Source organism: Ambystoma mexicanum, chromosome 3q (genome assembly GCF_040938575.1).
Source record: "Ambystoma mexicanum isolate Mex_15411 chromosome 3q, UKY_AmexF1_1, whole genome shotgun sequence".
Lineage (NCBI taxonomy): Eukaryota > Metazoa > Chordata > Amphibia > Caudata > Ambystomatidae > Ambystoma > Ambystoma mexicanum.
Genome location: NC_090926.1, coordinates 740944636 through 740967663, shown reverse-complemented (window position 1 = coordinate 740967663; position 23028 = coordinate 740944636). Strand labels below are relative to the sequence as shown.

The window sequence follows — 23028 nt, the reverse complement described above, 5'->3', positions numbered from 1 at the left end:
GACCACCTCTCCCTCCTCCTCCTGCAGCCTTTGGAATTCCAGTGCCTCCCCCTCCTGCCATATATCTCCGAGGGTGGCTAGGCCGACCGGTTCCCAGTATCTGCAGACCCCATTGAACAGTTGGGAGTCTTCCCCGCATAAACACCACCAGCGGGACCTGCTGAGAGAGCGGGTCTGGGTCGCCCACAGTTCTCCATGCTCTGCGCCAGACTTCCCAGCCCAGCACCAATAGTCTCCCCATCCCCACCATTTTAGTTTTATGCAGCCACACCGTCTCTCTTAGGAAATATGGGGCTGAGTCACCCTGCAAAAGCCTAGCTTCTGCAGAGTCCTCTGCAGACAACCACCTAGCCCCATACAACAACTGTCCCGCCAAGTAATACAATTCAAAATTCGGCAGGTTTATGCCCCACCTTATCACATGTATTCTGTAGTTTCCACAGGGCCACCCTATTCCTGGAGTTGTGCCATAGGAAGCCCCTGCACAGGCCATGAAGTCTCACAAAAAAGCGTCTGGGGATCAGGTACGGAACATTCACAAATAAAATGCAAGAGTCTGATAAAAACCACCATTTTGAGCAGCGCTGCTTTTCCCATCATAGCAAGGGGTAATCTAGACCAGAACACCATGGTATTTTTAATTCCTTCAATTGCTTTCTCCGTGTTATGTTTGTGCTCAGTCTCTATCTTATGGTAAATATTTACGCCCAGATATCTGAACGTCTCGGTCTGCCAGGGTATCTGCAGGATGGGCAGCCTTCCCAGTGGGATACTTCTATACCTTCCCAAAGGGAGCACACTAGACTTCCCGGGGTTCACCAATATGTCCGAGAGGGTGGCATAGCGATCCATCACCTCCAGCACATATTGCAGATTCTCTTCCGGGAAGCGCAAGTAGAGGAGCATATCATCTGGATACAGTGACATCAGGTGTGAGCCTCCCGTTGTACGAATCCCCACCTCCCCGTATTGTTGCCTCAGGAAAATTGCCAACGGCTCTCATGCCAGGATATATAACATGGGCGACCAGGGGCAACCCTGTCTGGTCCCCCTACTGAGTTGCCATTTATCTGATATTATAGTTCCTGTTTTGACTCTCGCAATCGGGGAGCTATATAGCATCTGGGCCCATCTAATGTATCCCGGTCCCATCCTGTATCCTTTCAGAGTCACCATCAACCATGGCCACCTGACTGAATCAAAGGATTTAACCGCATCCAGCGACACGATGGCTAACTCGCCCGGGTCTTTCTCGGCTTAATTAATGATGTGATGCAGCCTCCTATGGTTGTCTGTGATATTTCTACCGGGGACATAGCCTGTTTTGTCCGGGTGTATCAACTTGCCTATTACTCTCTTAATTCTGTTGGCCAGCACTGCTGCGAGTATTTTACTATCCTAATTAAGCATAGACAAGGGCCTATAAGACCCACACTCCACGTCCGGCTTGCCCAGTTTCAGGAGCGGGATGATCACTGCCTCACGAAGGGACTCTGGCAGTTCCTCTTGCTCAGAGGCTTCATTGAACATGGCCAGCAGCGGCTGGTGTAGCTCCTGCTTATATGTTTTATAAAACTCACTGGGTAACCCATCCGACCCGGGCGCTTTACATGTGGGCAGGTGTTGGATCGCCGCCTCCAGTTCATCCGAGGTGATGGGGGCATCTAGGTCTGCGCGTTCTAAGTCATCCAAGGTGGGCAGCCCTATGTCCTCTATTGTTTCCAGTATTTCTTGACCCATATCATCTCCTGCGTCCTCATTTAATCGTTTATAATATTTGAGGAACTCCTCGTTTACTCCCTCCTGGGTATTACAGATTTGACCCTCCACGTCCCTGACCTCTCTGGTCACCGGGCGGGGGGTCTCATTTTTGTATAACCAAGCCAGTAGTCTACCCGGCTTATCCCCCCCCCCGCATGTTGCCTCTCTGTGTATTTCTTATAAATTTAACTTGCATTATCTATCCCAGAGTTCACTACAGGTCATCTGTAAGTCCCTTATCTTAGCGCTGTCCTACCGGGTGGTCCCCCCACTCTGCATCAGGCTCTGCAACTCCCTTTCTGTTTCCTGCAGTTCCTGTTCAATACCCCCTTGGAGCCCTTTGGATTTTGATATAGCTACCCCACGCACCACCACCTTAAATGCCTCCCATACTGTTCCAGTGGATCGTACACTGCTCGTGTTGATATCAAAATATTCCTCGATGGCCTCCCTCAAATCCTCTCGAAATCCTGCATCCTGTAGGGCCTTAGCTCTAAGCCTCCACGTCGGGATTCGCACTCTGGGGGGTTGATGCCGCCACTCTACGACCAAAGGCGAATGGTCGGAAAGTACCCTGGCCTTATATTCTGCGCCCACCATTTCTCCCACTATCTCGGCGGCAGCAAACACATAATCCAGCCTCATATGCAGGTCATGTGGTGCTGCATATTGCCTGTCCATTGGGTGCAGCCGTCTCCACACATCCTCTAGACCGAGGTCTCAAAAGTCTCCTCAGCGCTTTACCTTCCCGGTCTGTCGTTGATCTGAGCAGCTGAAACGGCACATGCGGTGCCACCCATGTAATCACCCCTCTTGCATATGCTGAGTATGTGGCTCCTATGACGTTACCCTTCCATTTTCTCCTGGCCACCTTCAACTTCTCCTTGGTGAGGTGGGCCTCCTGTAGCAGAGCTATGTCAATCCGCATCCTCTTTAGGTACATCATCACTTTATTAAGTTTTAGATAACTATTGAGGCCCCGCACATTCCAGGTCACCACTCTGAGATTACCCGATGCCATCGTCTTGATTTTCTCCCCCTTTGATGTCTTCCTTGATGGCCCGTTTTCCGACTCTTGTCCCTTCCAACCTCAACAACTACCCCCCACCCACTTTCCCCAACTCTGCCCCACTGCACACAACCCTCCCCCTCCCCCCCACCCTACCCAACAAATGCCCAGCTCCATCCCTGGATCTCAGGCCCACCCGTGTCTGGTCCCATCTCGTGAACCGAGGGCTAGGACCCAGCGGGGCGTCACCAAACTAACAGTGACCTAACTAAGCGTAATACTATGGGGTTCAAGGGTTGTCTCCCAGGAGCTCCCACTTATCCGATTAGGATTGTTGCTTCTAGCAGATCTTGCCAGCATGTATTTCCTGCAACACATTCCCCACAGGCTTTATTTAATACTATATTCTTGTCCCAATGTCTTATGCTATGTCACCAGAGATGACCCAACTGCTTGCTACTGATCTTCTACGGCTCCCGTCTGGATATCCGGCTCTTGAGGGTGACCATGCATGTCCAGCCATTCCATAGCATCCTCCGGCGTCTCGAAAAACAGTTTTGTTCTTGTAGAACACTTTCAGTTTGGCTGGATAAAGCAACATATCTGTGGCCAGTCTGTCTCAACCTCCTTTTCACCGCCCCGAAGTTCATCCTGCTGCGCTGTACATGCAGAGTATAGTCCGGGTACACCATGATTTTCGCCGGCCCCCTTTCGATCGTTCCTCGAGTATCTTCTCCCGATCCCGGTAGTTCAGAATCTTTGCGATCAGCGGCCGCAGGGGGGTTCCCGGGGGCGGTCTCCTTGTCCAGGCCATGTGCGCCCTTTCAAATGCAAACCCCTGGGTCAGTGCTCCGCCAGTTATCTCCTGCAGAAGCATGGATTCAACATATTCTGTTGGGTTAGGCCCTGCCATTCCTTCTGGCAATCCAACAATACGAATGTTACTGCATCTGGCACGCCCTTCTGCCTCCTCCGCCCTGTTCTCCAGGTTGCCCACACGCTGCACAAGGGCATGGAGTTCTGATCCGTGGGCGGCGCATGCCGCCGTGTTCGGGGCCATCTCCTTTTCCAAGTTTCCAGTGCACTCTGCAAGCGTCCTCACATCCTGTCTCAACAAATTAACTTCCTCCTGGACTGCTCCAATCTTAAGGTCCAGTCCCACTTTCAGTTCGTTCATTGCCAGGCCCAGTTTGGTCTCCCAGGCAACTTTCAAGTCTGCAATCGCTGCCAGCACCTCCTGGATCGTGCCCGATGTCTCCGCTACTGCCGTGGTAGCGTCTTTGCTTTTGCCCCCTTCTGCGCCTGGAGACGTCTTGGCATAGGCATCCAGCGTGGGCTGTTTGTTCCTGGGTCTGACAATTTTGTTAGACATCATGCTATGCCGTCCGGGCATAAGCCAGCAGCGCCCCCACATGCGAAAGTCAACGTGGCGTCAGGCCACTCTTGGCGTTTAGGGACTGCTTCAGCTGTATTCAGGTATATCCTTATTGCTCGCCACCCACCTAGAATGGGCTGTGTCCTCCCACGTACCTGCGCTCACGCAGTGTCGCTCCACTGGCCCCTGCTGCATTTCCTTCAGTAGCCGGTGGTCATGTGCACACACTGACCCAGCGCTCTCCCACTCCGGCACTCTGTTGGCCCCAAGGCCATCCGGCCCACAGTCTTGCCTTGGTGCTTTCCTCACGCTCCTTGGCTAAGGAAGCTGCCTTATACTGTATCTGGGGACCAGCAAGTGCTCCAGAGTCAGCCTCCTTTACTGTCTTACTCCTGCAGCCCGTAATAAGGTCCCACAAGCTCAGACCCTGTTCGCACAACTCAGTGCGTTCTTGCACTCAGTTTGGGCTGCTTTGTGCCCCAGCTTGGGTGCAGCCCCACACCATCTACAGGCCAGGGTGCGCTATCCGAGCCCCTTACCGGCTCCTCTGTTCACGGCTGCCAGCGCGTCCCCCCCGCACTTCTCGGCCTCCCCCAGGGCCTCATTTGTGCCCTCTCGGGTTCCATGCACGCTGCTCAGGGAGGCAGCCAAACACCCCCCATCGGGGCACGTCCAACTCCTCTTGGTGCCTCAGTGCTCAGGGAGGCAGTTCCCAGCCGCTCCTGCACTCCGCTTCTGGGCTTCGGGCCCACTCCGGCGAGTCAGGGCCCCAGTGAGCCCCAGACCGGCCACTCAAATCACCCCTACCAGACCGTGTGCAGCGGGCGGCCCGCTACACTCCCCAGCCCCTCCTCGGGCCACGTCAGCATCTTCGGGCTCTTATATAATGCTGGCGAGAGGGTCCACCAGGCACCCCCCCCCGGATGCGTCCGTACGCCGATGGTGCCCCGAGGCTCGGGAAGCAGTTCCTGGACCTCGCTCTAGCAAGTCAGGGCCCCCGCCGGGGATGTCCCAGCCCTGTTCTGGCCCGTGGCCGGCGTTGTCCGGGTCTCCGCCGGGGCTCGCACTTCTCTGCTCCCTCGGCCCCCTTGGGCTCGAACACCACGCACACCCCCGCTCCGCCGTGTGGCGTGTGTCCACAGTCTGGTGCTCGGCGACCACCGTTACAATTATATAGACCTGCAAAGTCCTGTGAGCGCGGTGCCGTCTTGCGCAGGTCCCAACGGTCCACTGCTGCGTCCGGGGGACCGCCTCACACCCCAGCGGGCTCCTCGCTGCCGGGTCCTCACGCCGCCCACGGGCCGAACGCCCCGTTCGCAAAAGGGTCCCGGCAGGCTCAACCAAGCCGCGCCAGCCTGCACGCACTCTGGGGCACCATGGTCATTTTACGACCCTTTGTTCAGAGGCCGCCATCTTTTCGCTCTCCAGATCACGGGAGCCCGGCTGCGCCTCGGTGACCGCGATTCCCTCCATTATGTGCAGATCCGCTTCAAGGATCGCTCGTCATGCACTCCGGGCCTTCCCCCATCCAGGGAAGTGTTGCAATCAAGCCTTTTCTCCGTGCATATCTATATTCTCCCCAGGATCTATGTCGGATCATCGGGAGCTCCTCGAGAGCACGTCCTCTCACGGAGTCATCAAGCCACGCCCCTTAGGGTCATATGTGTTTATGAAAAGAACGGACCACACCACAATCTCGCCGGCCAAAAAAACAAATCAACCCTCCTCATCGGTCACCAAGTTGTGCAATTTGAATTCCAAAGACCGGTGTATGTATATCGCAACCCCTCCGGAGTGGGTGGAGTAGTACAAGCCATATCTGTGGATATCCCAACCCTCAAGAGCAGGGAGGTTTTGTCCCTTCCCCAGGTGAGTTTCTTGAAGACAGAGGACATTCGCATGGTGGTTCCTGAGATAGTTTGAAATCAGGGGAGTCTTTTTCCCGTTAGTGAACCCTCGAATATTCCATGTGACCAGGGTAATATCCGTATTAGAGGGAGTATATACCCCCTGGGAGTGTGTCACGTTATGTCAGGACTGGGGTTAGGGATTGAAGGATTACTCTTAGTGTCCATAATACCAAGGACATCGGCATACTGGACTTCTGATGGGTCCACTCTATGTGCCTCCAGTGTTCCGTCACTCGCGTTTATGCTTCCATACTTATTGATAGTTCCTCTGTACGGCACCAGACGGTGCCGAAGAGTTCCCACATGTTTGCTGCACACCAGTGAAAGACTTCATCCACATTGGTTCAGTGTACGGGGAAAATCGGCAGGGCGGGCATGGGGCCCTGGGTCCGGCATTTCTGAAGCGTATCGTTCGACAGACTCCAGGGATGTAAAGAACAGAGTTTTCCCTTCATGTACCACGCCGGCTTTAGCAGGGAACATCATTGAATAACGTATGTCCTTTTTCAGGATGTTTTTTGCAGTTTGGAAGGATTTCCTCTGATCCTGTACCTGCTGACTTGAGCCCCATCGCAAGGTCTTTTTTTCTCTTGCCTTCCGAAGCAGGTTATCACGGTCCCGGTAGTTGAAAATGTGAGCGATTATGACTCTCTCTGGGACTCCGGGGGGGGAGGTCTAACCGCCAGTGAACGATGGGCCCTCCACCACGAACAGGTCCGTGACTGGCGGGTCGTCGAGAATCTCCCCAAGCAGTTTTTCCACAAATAGTTCCAGATTGTCTATTGGAGTGGACTCAGCGACCCCTTTGATTCTTATATTATTTCTTCTCGGTCTCCCCTCAAGGTCATCATTCTTGGCCACTACCTTTTTGACCGTTTGCTGCAAGGACGCAACTTCTCGACGGAGTTCAGTGATTTTATCCTCACCGTCCCTGATCCAATGTTTCGCTTTGGACATTCTGTTGCACAGTTTGTCAATTTGAATCGCAGAAACGTCTACTTTACATGTTAGGGCATCAATTTTAGAACCTAAGTTGTCCGTGCTGCTTGTCAGCGCCAACAGATTTTGGTTGAGGGCTGAAATGTCCAAATTGGAGAGGCCCGGGATGACCTCCTGTTGCGGTGGGTCTCTGTCTGTCTTGGCAAATTGATCCATTTTAAACTTTCTTCTGGTTGCCCATTTGGGCTACACCGCTGTTGTGGTGTTTGTTGTGTCCCTGTGGCCTGTGGGCCGTTCGAGGAGAATAATGATAAACTGTAATTTGCAAAGTGGGGGAGTAGAAAACCGTCGAGGCAGGGGCTACTGAGGGCCTCCGTGGCTTGGTAATGCTATGCCGGGAGGAGTTGTGACGATTCCAGCAGGGATCAGACCAGCCGGTGAAGAATATGCTCCGATGGGGGGCTTAGGTGTGCAATCAGGGTTTGCACAAAGCACTTGCTTGTACTAGATGGGTTGCCGTCTTGTCGGAGTGGGTGCCACGTAGGACCTGTGGGCGACTTGAACAGTATTTTAGTTGACTGGGCCCGAGGGGTCAGTGCGCTTCCTTAGATCTGTAGTCAAGTTAGGTAGACAGCGGTGGCAAGTGTAACTCACCCGATCCTCTGCTTTGACAGTTATGGATTAGCTGTGATGGGATTGTAGGTGCCAAGGTGGTAGTCCGGCCCCCACCGTGGCCCACCCGAGGAGGTTCAGGCCGTTCCAGGTGGGTTGAAGGCCAATTCTGCGATCCCTCTGGATTGAAGCGCTGAGGACCAAAGTTTCTGGGCAAGCTGGGCTGGAAAGGATTGATAATATTGTCCCTGTTGTAGTTGGCTGGTTATTACCGTGCCACCCTTCCCGTACCACGGATCCCACAGATGGCTGCAGCTCGAGCGACTAGGGTGGGGGGAGGCGATAGCTTCCTATCAGCGGGGAGAGACTTTCCTGTCTCCCAGGTTGGGGGCAAGGGGATGGCGACGTGGTTTCACCCCCCCACTCCCCATACACCCGAACCCCCCCCATACCCCCACCCCCCCAGTCCCCCTGACTCACTGTTGTGGCCAAGCGGAGTGTGTTGCGGTCTTCAAGCCAGCCTCTCCAAGGCTTCTTATGTGGCTCCTCCCCAATGACCCAATGAGGTCACACTCCGACGGGGCTAGTCAGCAAGTGAGATGTGCACATCTCCAGTTACCAGCCGCAATCCTGTGCCCAGCTCGCCAAGGCTCGTAGGTACCGCAGGCAAGAGTTTAGGCCTGCACTAGAGGGCTGGTGGCAGCGCCCCCGCTGCACACGGAGCAGGTCCCACGGCACCCGAGGCACAACCGCTGGGCTAAGGAGCGTCAAATGGGGAGTTTGCCCGGTGCACGCCGCGCGGGCCTTAGTCGGGGCAGCAGTGCCTCGCTGCACCCCAGGGGCTGGTGTGGTGGCCGGAGCGTATTGTGCCTGGAATCCGTCCTCCATGCTTGAATCAGGTTCCCACTTAGGTAAAGGGGACGGGAGGGGCAGTGTGCGCCAGGGTGTAGGTCCACCAAGTCTCCTAGACAGGGTTTACCAGGCGGGGCCAGGCAGCCGTTCGTGGTGGGCGGGCTGTCCGCCGCACTGAGGCCTCACTGCATGGGGTCCCAAGGAACATGCTGGCTTCTCCGGCTCTGGGTAGTCCCTGAGGGCAGCGCCGGTGACCTCGTGTGCAACAGGTATTCCAGTTCACAATTCCATCACGTTATCGGCCGGATACAGGATTAGAAAGCATGCCATATCGCCATATGTGAGCCTCTGTCGGAGCACTTTTAGGCGGCACCCATTTCATGCGCCGCGCAACAGCACCCCCCATATTTTTCCTTTAAATGTCTCTTTGTTGGGGTCCCAGACCGTTCTATCCCCAGTGGTTTCCTCTTCCCCACCCATTGTGATGGACACGGTCCCAGACACTTCCATGGTGGCCAGTGGGCTCTTCTTCCCATTGCGACTGCAGACAGGATCCAGAACCCTTCCCTGGTGGCGGTGGGCTCTTCCCCGAACCCTGCGATTGTAGACTGGGTTGCAGAGACTTCCCAGGTGGCCAGTGGGCTCCTCTTCCCCACTGCTATTATCGACAGGGTCCAGGACCCTTCCCTTGTGGCCAGTTGTTGCTTCTACCACACCTCGATTGTAGATAGGGTACCAGACCTTTCCCTGGTGGTGGCCAGTGGACCCATCTCTGCCACGGTCTGGAGGTTGACTCGCTTTGATGCTTGCTTGGTTTCGCTTTGGGTCCCATACCCTTATCTTGCTTGGGTTCCAAAACCTCTTTCATCCCCTCTTCGCCGGGCCTCCTTGATTAACTCTCCTGCTAAGTACAGCCACGAGAAGGATTACTCATATCATCAAATTCAGTTAACTTGCACTCAGTATTTCCAATTAACTTGCATTTACTCAGTATTTGCAATTAACTTGTATTTACTTTCAAGATCTCTTCCCCTACCGATTCCCGCGTTACACCAATTACCTCTTCTGGCTTTGGCACACTTTGCCGGTTCTTCCTGGGGTCTTGCTTGGTAGCATTGCGCAGGCCTTACTTGTCTCAACAGCTTCTCGTTCCTGCTAGTCAGGCTGGCGGCATAGGCGCTGTTGCAGGACCATGTGGTCCACCTTCTTCGAGTCGCACCACCGCTTCTCAGCCTGCAGCCACGTTATCGACCAGCTCAACACTTGCGGCAAAGGATTCTTGCGAGCTGCTCCTCGACTCCAGCGCATTACTGCTTTTGGCTTCCCTGGAGCATTCTCCGCTCCATCTTTGATTCTCCTGGGCTGGACTGTCTCCTGTGCTGCTTTAATTCTCAGCTGGACCACATCCAGGAAGGTTCCTCTCTGTTAGTCTGTCATCTGTTTTTACGTTGTTTTGGTGACCATCCCCACACGTAGCACTAGAACGGCTTCTCTTGTTCCATGAGTCACTCTTCATGGCTCTTTTGAGCAACCTCTTCTCAGTAATTGCATTGGGGTTAACTTTTGCTTTTCAGACGACCTTCATCTCAGTTAATGAAACTGACCTGATGTTGCAATAGCACATGACTGGGTCAGTCAGAACGGGGTTATGAAGGAGTGTTCAAGGTTTTGGATTTGTGTGCCTTTTATCACCCAGGTAGTCGTCTTTATGCCCAGTAGACGAGTCCCTTCCCATGAGGTCCTCCTGCGTTAAACCACCCCAGGGGGACTATTGGGTAGCAGCCACACCTCCCAAGCCTCATGAGGGTTCCATGTGTTAGAAAATTGCGGCACAAGTGGCCGTGGACACAAAATATTGCAGCAAAAAGGCAGTGGTTTTGCTGCCGCAATCCATGTAAAGGATCTGACCCATTATACCATTTAAAAGGAGCGGGGGACAACTCCTGCTCCCCTTAAATGGTGTAATGGGGTACAACTTTAACGGGTCAATCTACAGCATTTTTGCAGCAATTTTTTGTACAAGCGGCATTTTTGACACGATTTTAACACTGCATACCACCATGAGATTGGGTTCCCCTGGGCAGCAGTGACGACACCTAGTGAATCGTCACACCCCTCACTAATGATACGTTTTTAAAATTCTCAGCAACAATGTCAGAAAGTGCACATAGGTGGCAATAGGCTGCAGTCTACGTTCATGAAAATGGATGAGCAGGGCCATTCATGAATATAAATATGCCTGGAGTCAGCTGCCTCTGCCACCAATATGTGAAGGGCAACAGAGTACATATTTATTTTTAGACTCAGCATTGGGGAACTCTTCTGCCTCCACATGGGAGAGGACTGTAGGTATTGGGGCTGTGATAGCCAGGGACACCACAGACATTGGACTTGAATGTTGCCTCTCATCCCCGATAGGTCCTGCACGGAATGCATGAAAAGAGCACATATCTTAAACCTACACTTTCCTTATCAAGTACCCAGGCTTTTACATTCCATCTATAGCGAAGTACTTGCATTGGAATCTCAGATAGCCTCCATTTTGTGCCCTCGTGCCCCACAACAACTCCATAGTGTTTGGTCCGGTGCTTGCAGCTGAAGTCGTTAATCTTGGAGCCTGAGCCGAGTTGGTCACTCTCAGTCTCACTCATGGTCAGGCTAATACTTCTCTTGGCAGATGTGTTGTTGTCCATGGGCACATCAGTCCTCACTGCCAAGTCCCCATCCTGACCTTTGTCCTCTTGCAGCTTCGAGCTCCACCAAAGAAGGCACGGGAGGTCCCATGTAGTGATGGGAGGGGGTTAGGGGGAGGGAAGAGAAAAAAAAAAAAAGTCTGGGGTGGGTGGGGCAGAATCTGGGTGGGTGGCATGAGCAAACCAAACAGTGGTCCCTGGCTCGACCAGTGCTGGTTGTTTGAATAGTGCAGATCCTTATTATTGGTGCGCTTGGACTGCTACCAGCCAGGATTTAGGATGGGAAGAGGACTCCCGCACCCATTTCTTCAGATCACCGTTGGAGCCAAGTGTCCTGTGTAAAAGAGCAGCTGACTGGAGATGTGTGGACGACTCCCGAAGAAGCCTGGCATTCCTTCCTGCGTTGGGCCCGGTGAAGCCCTGCTGGGCTACCTGAGATGGCCGAGCAGTGCTTCGGCCCTTGGACTGGTGGGACTGGCCTGTCTCAACGCATTCTTGAGGATCCAGCCATCCTGAGCCTTCAGAAGTGTCCCTAACTACCCGGGGAACAGACCAGCTGTCCACTGTGCTGCCCTGGTGGAGTTGTTGTTCCACGTTCATTGGTCACCAGCTTGTGCAGCAGGTCACCTTCCTGATGGGTTGCAGCTTCCCAGCATCAAGGGGTCCTGCTCTGGAAGGCCTTCTTCAACCGGAAAGCCGTCTGCTGTCGTCTGTGGTGGCCGTCGCTGGAACTCGCCTTCCCCTTCTGGTAGAGTGTCCGGAGGGGTCTGCATCAGAGGCTTCTTTTCTTCACAAGGGGTTGCACTCGACTCCTGGAGCAGACAGGAGGAATCCTTGCACCCGCAGCTCCTTGGCATCTTCTACTGTATCCAGTGGCGGGAGGGCTTACCTCCAGCAGCCCCACTCGACTTACCTAGTCACAGGAGAAAAGCGGAGTCAGGGGGGGTAAGTACAACGCATTACCACTGCGGTTTTCCTCAGAATAAACTTTGGTCATTCCATGCCATCACTTTGTTTAATCGTCTATCTATCAGAGATATAGGAATAATATTGTACATACCTGTACTGGTTGAATATCTTCTGGAACATTTTCACCACCACAAGACCTTCATACATCTTTGCCCACTCCTAAGGAGAAGCTTTGCAACTTTCACAGCCACATATATCATATGGATTGGATTTGTAAGGTTGGGTAATAATTCTTGTGAACTGTTTTCAATGTATTGCATCAATACTTGCCTTCTTTTAGTTGCAATGTATGGATTCCTAAAAAATTAAGTTGCCTGTATATATGTTTGATGATTGAGTATTCTGAGATAATTCTATCTGCTCGATGCATTTGTCTAGTGTGTGTTTTTGGGAAAATAGAGTATTGTGTCCTTACTGTCTAAATTGAATTATTGTGCTTCACAGTCTGAACGTTCTGGAACCCTGACCCCACTCACTTTCTCCCGAGACTGGTCCTTGGCCACTCCATGCTTACCTTGATTGGGTTTGTCTAACCTCTTGGAGTTCCCCTGTTCACTGTAGCTGGGGTGGCCTCATAGGATCAGTCGTCCAGGCCAAATTCTGGAAATGCATCTTAGCAGACACTGCAGCCAAAATGCTAATGTTCAAGGAGGCAAATGAATGTAAGCCACAGAAAAGACATAACGGAACATTAACTGCTGAAAATTTGTTTTAAAAAAAAAAAAAAAAAGAAAATACTGCCAGACCCTACTTATCTGGTTGATCCATACCTAAACACAGTAGGAGATTATACAGATCAAGGTAATTATACCCGAGATGAGGAAGAGAACAGACTCAAATGACTGACTGTCACGTGTTGTTGTCCGATGAGAAGAGCCACCTGTAATGTCCTTGCCAACAGAGGACCATTTTCAACATACAGGCATACTTGGAAGGGCAGGTAGATTGCATTGGAATTAAAGCCTAAAAGTCTGACAAGGACAGGGAGTGCTTAGAAGATGTCATGGAAGATAAGAAACTGGTCTCTCATTGGATCCCATTACTAAAATCGGTCAAAACGCACTGCACAACCAATCAAGCCAGTAACAGCCAAGACAGTTAATGTTTGAAAAGAAAAGAAATACAGGCCTTCTCCATGCTGATCCTGTGTACATCAGTGTTGGGAGGGGGGTGGGGGGGTTTCACCAGCACATGTGATTAACTAGCGGTAACCACAGCCCGTAAACTGCCCAATGCACCAGTCTCTAATACGGAACACCCTTTGACTAGAGAAAATAGAAGAAGGATGTTTGGTTTGTACCAAAAGATTGCTACCTCGGCAGAAGCCATTGTTAGTGCGCTTACAGCAAGATCGAATAGACCCCAGTGGAATTAAATAGGGATGCTTGATAAGACAGACCAGTTCAATTACAACCAGTCTTCTAAAAAGGTATTTCAAGGTGGTAATGCTGTAATTAAAAAAGCCCTGGACTGGGTGCATGCAAGGCCGTGGGGTGCCAAGTTGCGTGGGCAATTGTCTTTAAGTGTCATGCTTGATTGAGAGGTTTTGGTTTCAAGGCAGAACCACAGGCAAATGTATTGAATAATCTAGTAGAAGAAGCTGTGCTTTTTGGCAAATAAATAGGGTACGCCCTAGAAAGGGCCAAAAAAGAACCCAATACTCTGAAGACCCTTGGTCAGATCTCAGCAGAGCTTTTCAACAGAGGGTATGTCCTCGAACCATTCCTCCTTTTGGACCCATATCATTTTCAGGCAGGTTCAGTCAACCATCTACCAGTGGATGATTCGTAGTGGCACAAATGCTTCACCTACTCCTCTTGGCTGTGTCAGCAGAGCCAATGCCGCTTCAGAGGAAGAGTCCAAACCCCACAAGGGGGCAGCCTCTGCTTAGAAGCAGTAATATCAAAGTCCCCTTGAATGCTCCCCAGTCTTGGGGGAGAACAACATTATTCACACATGCTTGGGAGGGGAACACATTCGACAAGCTGGTTCAGAGCATGGGGGCTGAATCACATTCAGGGAGGCGTTGAATTGTACTTCCAAGTTTTGCCCAAAAGCGTTACTTGGGACAATGTTTTTAACACACAAACACTTGTAGGGATTCACATTTTTAGTGTGGAGGCTAATTACTTATTTTAGTACCAGTTAATGGGTGACTTCAAAGAACTGTTTTCACAGAAGGCTCCTCAGAGTATGAAGGGTTCTGTCCTTGGGTGTGGGATGTGTAGGGGCTGCTGCCCATTTAGGAGTCAGCAGTTTCAATTAAAAACGAAGAAGGAAGTTAGAGCCACATCTCGAAGAGGAACTGTTTCAGATTTTATTGACCTTCATACGAAGGTGCAACAAAGCTAAAACAAACCACGAACCACGGCACCTCACGGCCAGATACAAGCACCCGCTGAATCTACACAGATTTACGAGACACCCTGCAAAAACTGCACCTTTGAACAACCAGTCAACTTCTTTGCATCCGCAAGATTAGTCCCAGAGGCAGATGGGATGCTGGCTTCTGTGCCCCTCCCCAACCCTTGATCTGAAAGGGACAAGCTAAAATTACGGTCCTGAAGAAGATAAGCAGCAATCATCGAAACCGGTCGACCACATTTTAATCAAGGATATCACTGAAACTCACCAGAGATACCCTATAAACTAGACCATACAACAGTATACTATGGATGAAGTTCCTTGCTTTTAATTCTCCACAAACATTTTGTTTGTTTTTTCGAATGATCACCGAGTGAATCAACAACTTGGGGACCACACACTTCGTATGAAGGTCAATAAAATCTGAAACAGTTCCTCTTCGAGATGTGGCCCCAAGTTCCCTCTTTGTTTTTAATTGAAACTGCTGACTCCTAAATGGGCAGCACCCCCTACACATCCCACGCCCAAGGACAGAACCCCTCATACTCTATGAGGAACCTTCTGTGAAAACAGTTCTTTGAAGCAACCCATTAACTGGTACTAAAATAAGTAATTAGCCTCCACACTAAAAATGTGGATCCCATCAGAGCATGATGGGGTAGTGATACTGTGTGGAGCTTGTAGGGAAACCTTGTAACATCACAATGAGAACACACAAAATGTTGCAGTAGCATCTAAACTAAGTTGTTACGGATGCAAAAGGACATCGAACCAATTCCATAACATCATGTGAACACAGGCATATATATATATATATATATATATATATATATATATATATATATATATATATATATATATATATATACATATACATATACACACACATACTCATTTTATATTCTAGTTCCCAAAAAACACAACAAAAAGGCCTGTTCTAGTCAGCGCAGGAGTGTGCCAAACTGCATAACTTCAACATGACTGCCCTTCAGGAAGTAATCCCGAAAGGGGCGAGGGGGGAGAGGGCTGAATGGTAATGTTGAATAATGAAAGGTTCATATTTCCAATCTACAATACCTGCTTCATTGCCAAACTAAAGACTGCGCTGCTTACAAGCAACTTGGCCTCTTCACAGAAGCTGCTCCTCGTGCCCGCCCAATCGGGGTTCAGACCCCTTTGTGGAAGGTAATCCTCTCTGGCCTCCATCGGGGACGACATAAAAAGAACAGCCGAGTCAGAAGGATGCGCTGCAGCCATCCTCCTCGATCTATCCATGGCCTGACCACAAAATACTCAGAACAGGTTCCTCACCCTAGGCATCAAAGATTCTGCTCTCAATTGGATCTCCACATTCCGCTCCAATTGCTGGCAAATCATTTACCTTCCATCATTCTCCTCCGCCTCTCACCCCGTCGCAAAAGGGGTCCCACAAGGAGCCTCCTCGTCACCACCCCTCTTCCAACCTCTACCGTAGCCCACTGCCAACACTCATCCGCTCTCACAACCTTACCTGCTAAAACTATGCAGTCACAAAGATCATTTTCAAAATTCCCAAGACTCCAGCCTCCCCCTTCCCGACCTCGGCTATCGACCTATGGATGATGGTCAACCACCTTATTCTCAACCCATGCAAAACAGAAATCATAATATGCGACAAATCTGCTCTCATTCCCCAACCTAGACCATGGCCACAATATATTGGAGCCCCATCTGCCACATCCACATCCGTAAAAAATCTTGATGCACCATGCACGCAGGCCTTTCACTCTCCCAACACATCAACTCTGAATCCAGAACTTGCCACTTCCACTAATGCATCCTAAGGTGAATCTTTTCCCATCCCTCCTAACCTCACTGAGTTTTTGCAATACTTTCCATCATCTCTCGTCTGGACTATGCCAACTCCTGCTAGCTTGGCATCCCAGTATGGCAGCTCAGGAAACTCCAACAAATCAAAAATCAGCAGCCAGACTCCTCCTTGCCCTCTTGCCCACAGACCATATCACCCCCACCCTTAGAATACTGCACTGGCTGCCTATCAGCAACCACCCTCCATGATACAGGACCAGAGTTCCTCCAGGAAAAGATTATCCACAACCAAACCTCCAGAAACCTCCGATATGGTTCAGCTTTCCTCCTCGCTATTCCCCCTTACCACTCCGCTACAGTTGGTGGCTCTGCCTTCTCTATCCTAGCTCCCACCATCTGGAAAACTCTTCCTCTTCACATCCGCCGCACTGAGGACTACCTTCCTTCCAAAAAAGTCCTCAAAACCTTGCCATTTCCAACAATATCCTGAAACCCATCCCTAACCGTACAGTACTCAATCCGGGCACACGAACAGTAACCACCAGGCAGTGCCGGCCGTTATCGTAGTGACCCCGACCTCATACACTATCAAACACCAACCCTAATCTTGGTTTTCGAGCACCACTAACCAGACACAGGCTGTCATTGCAGCACCCTGCCGAGGAACAACAACAAAGCACTAAACACACAAGACACAGTACCTATATACATACATCCCTAAGCATTACAGTAATATTAACTAACCGCCTGCCATTGTACCCCTTCCTGGGCAATACAATCCCTTCCACATGTCCCTCTCTCAAGGGTATTACGGTGGCCAGGTTATCCAACCCATCTGTCTCCCAAGCCTTAGCCCAACCCAGCTAAGTCTCATGACAGCCCTTACCACCCAAACCACATCAATAAGACTGCCAGCTCCTGCACTCCCCAGTTTCACACCATGTAATCCCACAAGATTGATTAGTCACTGCTCCAGTTATGAATAAGAAAACAAGCAAATCACAAAAGAAGTTGAGATAAAACTACAGCCCTGCTGCACTTGGATAGATTGCAGTGTCTGGCAATGCATTGCCCTTGGAGGAATTGTGGGACATGGCCCTGTCTCGCGCCTGAATGGTAGGTGGGGATTTCTCATATATTCCACCTGAACGAACTCAGGGAGTTACCCTAAATCGCACTGGGAGGAGGTGAGGGGTGGCCGGGTACTGCACTTGGATGAACTGTTTGGGTTGGCCATTTATGGAACTTGTAACAATTGTGAAGGTTTAGCGGGTGCACACTATTTGTGAAGATTTGCCATGCTCTCCACCTGGAAGAGTGTGAAAGTATAGCCCATGGTCTAGTAGTGGCATTTGTGAAGGCTAGCTTGTGCAGCTAACCATTTGTCACAGCCACAAGAATCCATGACATTACCTGAACAGGTACATCTACAACAAATCTCACTCTGAGTTTAGGTACATATAAAAGGCACCACTCTGGTGGACACCGGCCGCAGGCATGGCTACCTGCACAAATCAGAATAGAGCAACGACTACTACTAATTTGGTGTCGCTGGTCACATAATTGTTCCACCTACTTACACCAGACTACGCCTGAACTCCTATGCCATCAGTATGTAGTGAAGACCTATGACAAATTCGAGCCACCTAGAGACATAACGAGTCCCTCGCACTCACGCTTTCTCCTGATCGCTCTCAGCACCCATTCAAATTGTGTGGTCATTTCGAACACTCTTGGGAGGATAGCTGAGGAGCAACAGACTTACGTTGGGAACAAGATGATGCTCTGCAACATGGGTTTGATCTTGGCCCAGCGTTTGGACAGAGAAGTCCAGCATTAAGAGCGTTATGAATAACTATTGATAATCATTATTTTCTGTACTCCTCTAAGCCCCCCAAAAAATTGAAAACAATTGACAGGCAGACTCTTCTGTGATTTACAAAACAGTCATAGGAGATCTACATAGCCATTATTTTGCAAGCTCGAATACTTCTTGGCTCAACAAGCTAAGCTAAAACACCATGGTTCGGCCAAAAATGTTCTTTCACAGCCCGGGGGACTGCTGCCGCAAAGACCGACACTGAGTGAGGGCAACAGGATTGCAGACTCAATATGAGCCACACAGGGACGTTAGCTACATCCTAGTTTGAGATTGGCAAAACACTGACTGCAAGCAGACTATTTGTCTAAACATTCTTCAGTTGGGAATCTTGACAGCCTATCTCCCCATATACTTGCCACGCTCACCTGCGAAGCCCAGCAAAATTCTGACGCTTGTAATAGTGCAAAAGCAGGGCTGTACGCTCGCGACAGCGTCGGTAATCCACCTCAAAACTCTCGTCCTGCAAGGCTGCGTTCATCTCCTCGCCAATTCGTGCCCAGACATGTCGCGGCTCCTTGAGGGCGAATGGATTCTGCATCACCACTTTTCGCAGCAACATGATGTCATGTTGTGCCAGGAACCGTACCTTCTTCTTTCGGGTGGATCCAGGGGTACAGTATCCCTCCGGTACTATGTAAAGAGACAAACAGAATGTATAGTAGTTAATAATAGCGATCGGTTACACAGCCACACCAGGCAAGTTTTGAAAATAAAAAATAAAAAGAAACTGAACTGCCTGGTGGTGGCATATAATAACGTAGTATCTCCACAGCTTTAATGATACGTGTCCCGACATAGAAATTGCATCACGAAACCCAGTGGGTTTCAACAAAAGTCTCAAGTACAAGTGTACAAACACCTCACAGAAAAGGGGTACAGTAAGTGGTTCACTATGTTAGACTGGAATCGAACATTGTAGCAGTGCAGAGCCCTGCATACTACTTGCTTGGAAGTGTGCAAAGACCCTCTCTCGCCGTAGAGGTCAGCCTTTTAAGTTGTAATGGATTGGCCAATAACATGGGCACGTTAACTTACGTCGAATTAGCTTCAGAAATGTGTTGCACAAGGAACGCATTTTCGGTTGTCTCGCATGGGAAATAGTAATGTGTTAATAACCAATTAGTGTAAAATGCTAGTCTGACACTTCAAACAAGCGTAATAACCGCCACCACCTCACAATAGAGCATGCACCATCAGTGGCACTGGTCACCTAGGCCTTTGAGAATGTGCTCGTTCGCTTCTTGTGCCCAAAAGGGTACCTGCCCATATCATCAATACCAAAATGATGTTACCATAACCTGCATTTTATTGGTGTTGCATGGGCACATCCTTTTTGGTCCAGATGCTCACAAACGAATACCGTGCCTGACCCCGCCCCTACTCTAATCATCCACACAACCTTCTGCACCTGTGTCAAACACCCCTCTATAACCTTTCGTTCCCTCTTCAACCCTCCGCGCAAAACCCCGCCTAAGCCCTTCCTCATTATCATCTGTAACCGCCCCTCACCCCCGCCGCTGGTGTGCACTAGCCCCACGGGGTCCATTGTTATCCCTTCCTGGGACCGCAGGAAGCGTTCAGTCCGCTCACCATGACGCACCCAATCAGCACACGGGTCCGACGTGGAAAAAAAGCACAGTGACCTTCAAAATCAGCCTAAAACAAGCCAATGCCCACTTACATCGACGGTACGGAGTTATACAAAAGATAAGCAATTTGCCAGTAAATATGCGAAATTCAGGTATGCTAAACATGCAAACACGCCCGCTCCTTTGCTCAGTCGAGTTTTTCCTTTGCATTCTGGGACATGTAGCCAATTATTCTGTTGTGCACACTTTATGTTCATTTGTGACAGAGGAAGATGAGAGAGGTTGGCAGTGGCAAAGCTATAAAGGGGAGTTGTTGGCCGAGCCGAGCCATTGGCATAAGTGCTGGAAGGAGACCAGGAAGTTCTGCTTTGTTAGACCTTTGCTCATGCTTTGCCATGATTCCCAATGCTTTTTTGTGCCTTTCATGCATTGTTATGCTATATTATGATTTGCTATGGGGCTTTTCAAGATTGCATAGCTCTCAACTCACATGCTTTAGGCGGGTGTCACCCGCATGGTAAACAGCGGACTCACCCTCCAAGCCTTCTGCACGGCCATTCGTTTCAATGGGCCTCTCACCCCCCAAAAATAAAGAGGGTAATTCATAGAATTTCGCCGAAAAGTGTCGCAAGCGGCTGGCGCAGAGTGTCCGCGTGCAATTGTGTGCGCCAGGAACGTGCGCTAAAACCGATTTCCGCGCACAGCGTATTCATGGAATTTAGGCTCCCAAACCAGCCGTGGCGCAGAGAATCGCAGCGACCCTGCAGCAGCGCCAGTAACGCCCCCAAGAACGCCCTTGCGCAAGGAAAAGCCATCAAAATCGCTAAATCATCGCAAAGGGCTGCGCTAACCCTGGACCAGTTCACCGGGCTGGCAAACAGCAAACGCCAAGCGGGGAACGTGAATTTCAGGGGTGCGCGGGAAGTTCCACACACGATTTGCCCGGTGCAAGCAGGGTACGTGTATTTCAGGGGTGCGCGGGAAGTTCCACACGTGATTTCATCAGGGTACGTGTATTACAGGGGTGCGCGGGAAGTTCCACATGCGATTGGCCCAGTGCGAGCAGGGTACGTGTATTTCAGGGGTGCGCGGGAAGTTCCACACGTGATTTCATCAGGGTACGTGTATTACAGGGGTGCACGGGAAGTTCCACACGCGATTGGCCCAGTGCGAGCAGGGTACGTGTATTTCAGGGGTGCGCGGGAAGTTCCACACGCGATTTCAGCAGGGTACGTGTATTCCAGCGGTGCGTGGGAAGTTCCACACGCGATTGGCCCAGTGCGAGCAGGGTACGTGTATTTCAGGGGTGCGCGGGAAGTTCCACACGCGATTTCAGCAGGGTACGTGTATTCCAGGGGTGCGCGGGAAGTTCCACACGCGATTGGCCCAGTGCGAGCAGGGTATGTGTATTCCATGGGTGCGCGGGAAGTTCCACACGCGATATCAGCAGGGTACGTGTATTTCAGGGGTGCACGGGAAGTTCCACACGCGATTTCAGCAGGGTACGTGTATCTCAGGGGTGCGCGTGAAGTTCCACACGCGATTTCAGCAGGGTACGTGTATTTCAGGGGTGCGCGGGAAGTTCCACACGCGATTGGCCCAGTGCGAGCAGGGTACGTGTATTCCATGGGTGCGCGGGAAGTTCCACATGCGATTCCAGCAGGGTATGTGAATTCCAGGGGTTCTGGGGAGTACTACACGTGAATTGGCCGTGTGGGTCCTCCCAGGTGTACGCTCGACAACCTCCACGGCCCCTGCAGGCAGCCCACACCACGGGGGACTACCCTGCACCCCTGCTCATGTCCCGCAGGCAGCCCATCCACCATGGGTATGCCCCGCAGCCAACCCACATGTCACCTTGCACTACTGATCAACAATGCATGTCTCCCACCACCCCCACCCCCCAGCAGTGCAGGGGCAGCACCACCAGGCCCCCACTCATGTCCCCCTGCACCCCCACCCCCCAGCATCCAGGGGCAGCCTCCACCAGGCCCCCACTCATGTCTCCCACCACCCCACCCCCCACCATCCAGGGGCAGCCCCCACCAGGCCCCCACTCATGTCTCCCACCACCCCCACCACCCAGCCACCAGGGGCACCCTCCACCAGGCCCCCACTCATGTCTCCCACCACCCCCACCCCCCACCATCCAGGGGCACCCTCCACCAGGCCCCCACTCATGTCTCCCACCACCCCCAGCCACCAGGGGCACCCTCCACCAGGCCCCCACTCATGTCTCCCACCACCCCCACCCCCCAGCAGTGCATGGGCACCCTCCACCAGGCCCCCACTCATGTCTCCCACCACCCCCACCCCCCAGCAGTGCAGGGGCAGCACCACCAGGCCCCCACTCATGTCTCCCACCACCTCCACCCCCAGCAGTGCAGGGGCAGCCTCCACCAGGCCCCCACTCATGTCTCCCACCACCCCACCCCCCAGCCACCAGGGGCAGCCCCCACCAGGCCCCCACTCATGTCTCCCACCACCCCCACCCCCCAGCAGTGCAGGGGCAGCACCACCAGGCCCCCACTCATGTCTCCCACCACCTCCACCCCCAGCAGTGCAGGGGCAGACTCCACCAGGCCCCCACTCATGTCTCCCACCACCCCCACCCCCCAGCAGTGCAGGGGCAGCACCACCAGGCCCCCACTCATGTCTCCCACCACCTCCACCCCCAGCAGTGCAGGGGCAGCCTCCACCAGGCCCCCACTCATGTCTCCCACCACCCCCACCCCCAGCCACCAGGGGCAGCCCCCACCAGGCCCCCACTCATGTCTCCCACCACCCCCACCACCCAGCAGTGCAGGGGCAGCCCCCACCAGGCCCCCACTCATGTCTCCCACCACCCCCACCCCCCAGCAGTGCAGGGGCAGCACCACCACCCCCACCCCCCAGCAATGCAGGGGCAGCCTCCACCAGGCCCCCACTCATGTCTCCCACCACCCCCACCCCCCAGCAGTGCAGGGGCAGCCTCCACCAGGCCCCCACTCATGTCTCCCACCACCCCATCCCCCACCATCCAGGGGCACCCTCCACCAGGCCCCCAGTCATGTCTTCCACCACCCCCACACCCCAGCAGTGCAGGGGCAGCCTCCACCAGGCCCCCACTCATGTCTCCCACCACCCCCACCCCCCATCAGTGCAGGGGCACCCTCCACCAGGCCCCCACTCATGTCTCCCACCACCTCCACCCCCCACCATCCAGGGGCACCCTCCACCAGGCCCCCACTCATGTCTCCCACCACCCCCCAGCCACAAGGGGCA

General features: G+C 52.1%; 1 protein-coding gene across 2 annotated transcripts in view; it reads right to left on the bottom strand.

Annotated features, from left to right (window-relative positions):
- The window catches only part of LOC138582927 (GRB10-interacting GYF protein 2-like), a 225109-nt gene extending 205344 nt beyond the window's left edge, over positions 1-19765 (bottom strand). The window contains exons 1-2 of one of the 2 annotated variants that reach the window (XM_069654683.1): positions 19685-19765; positions 18541-18805 (exon numbers count right to left, since the gene is read on the bottom strand). In XM_069654683.1, coding sequence (XP_069510784.1) covers positions 18541-18805; positions 19685-19721 — 302 coding nt within the window. In that variant the 5' untranslated portion in view covers positions 19722-19765. Of the gene's footprint in view, positions 1-18540; positions 18806-19473; positions 19648-19684 lie in introns of those variants that run through there. The other variant, XM_069654684.1, reaches the window with a different exon arrangement.
- Between the last annotated feature and the right edge of the window lie 3263 nt (positions 19766-23028).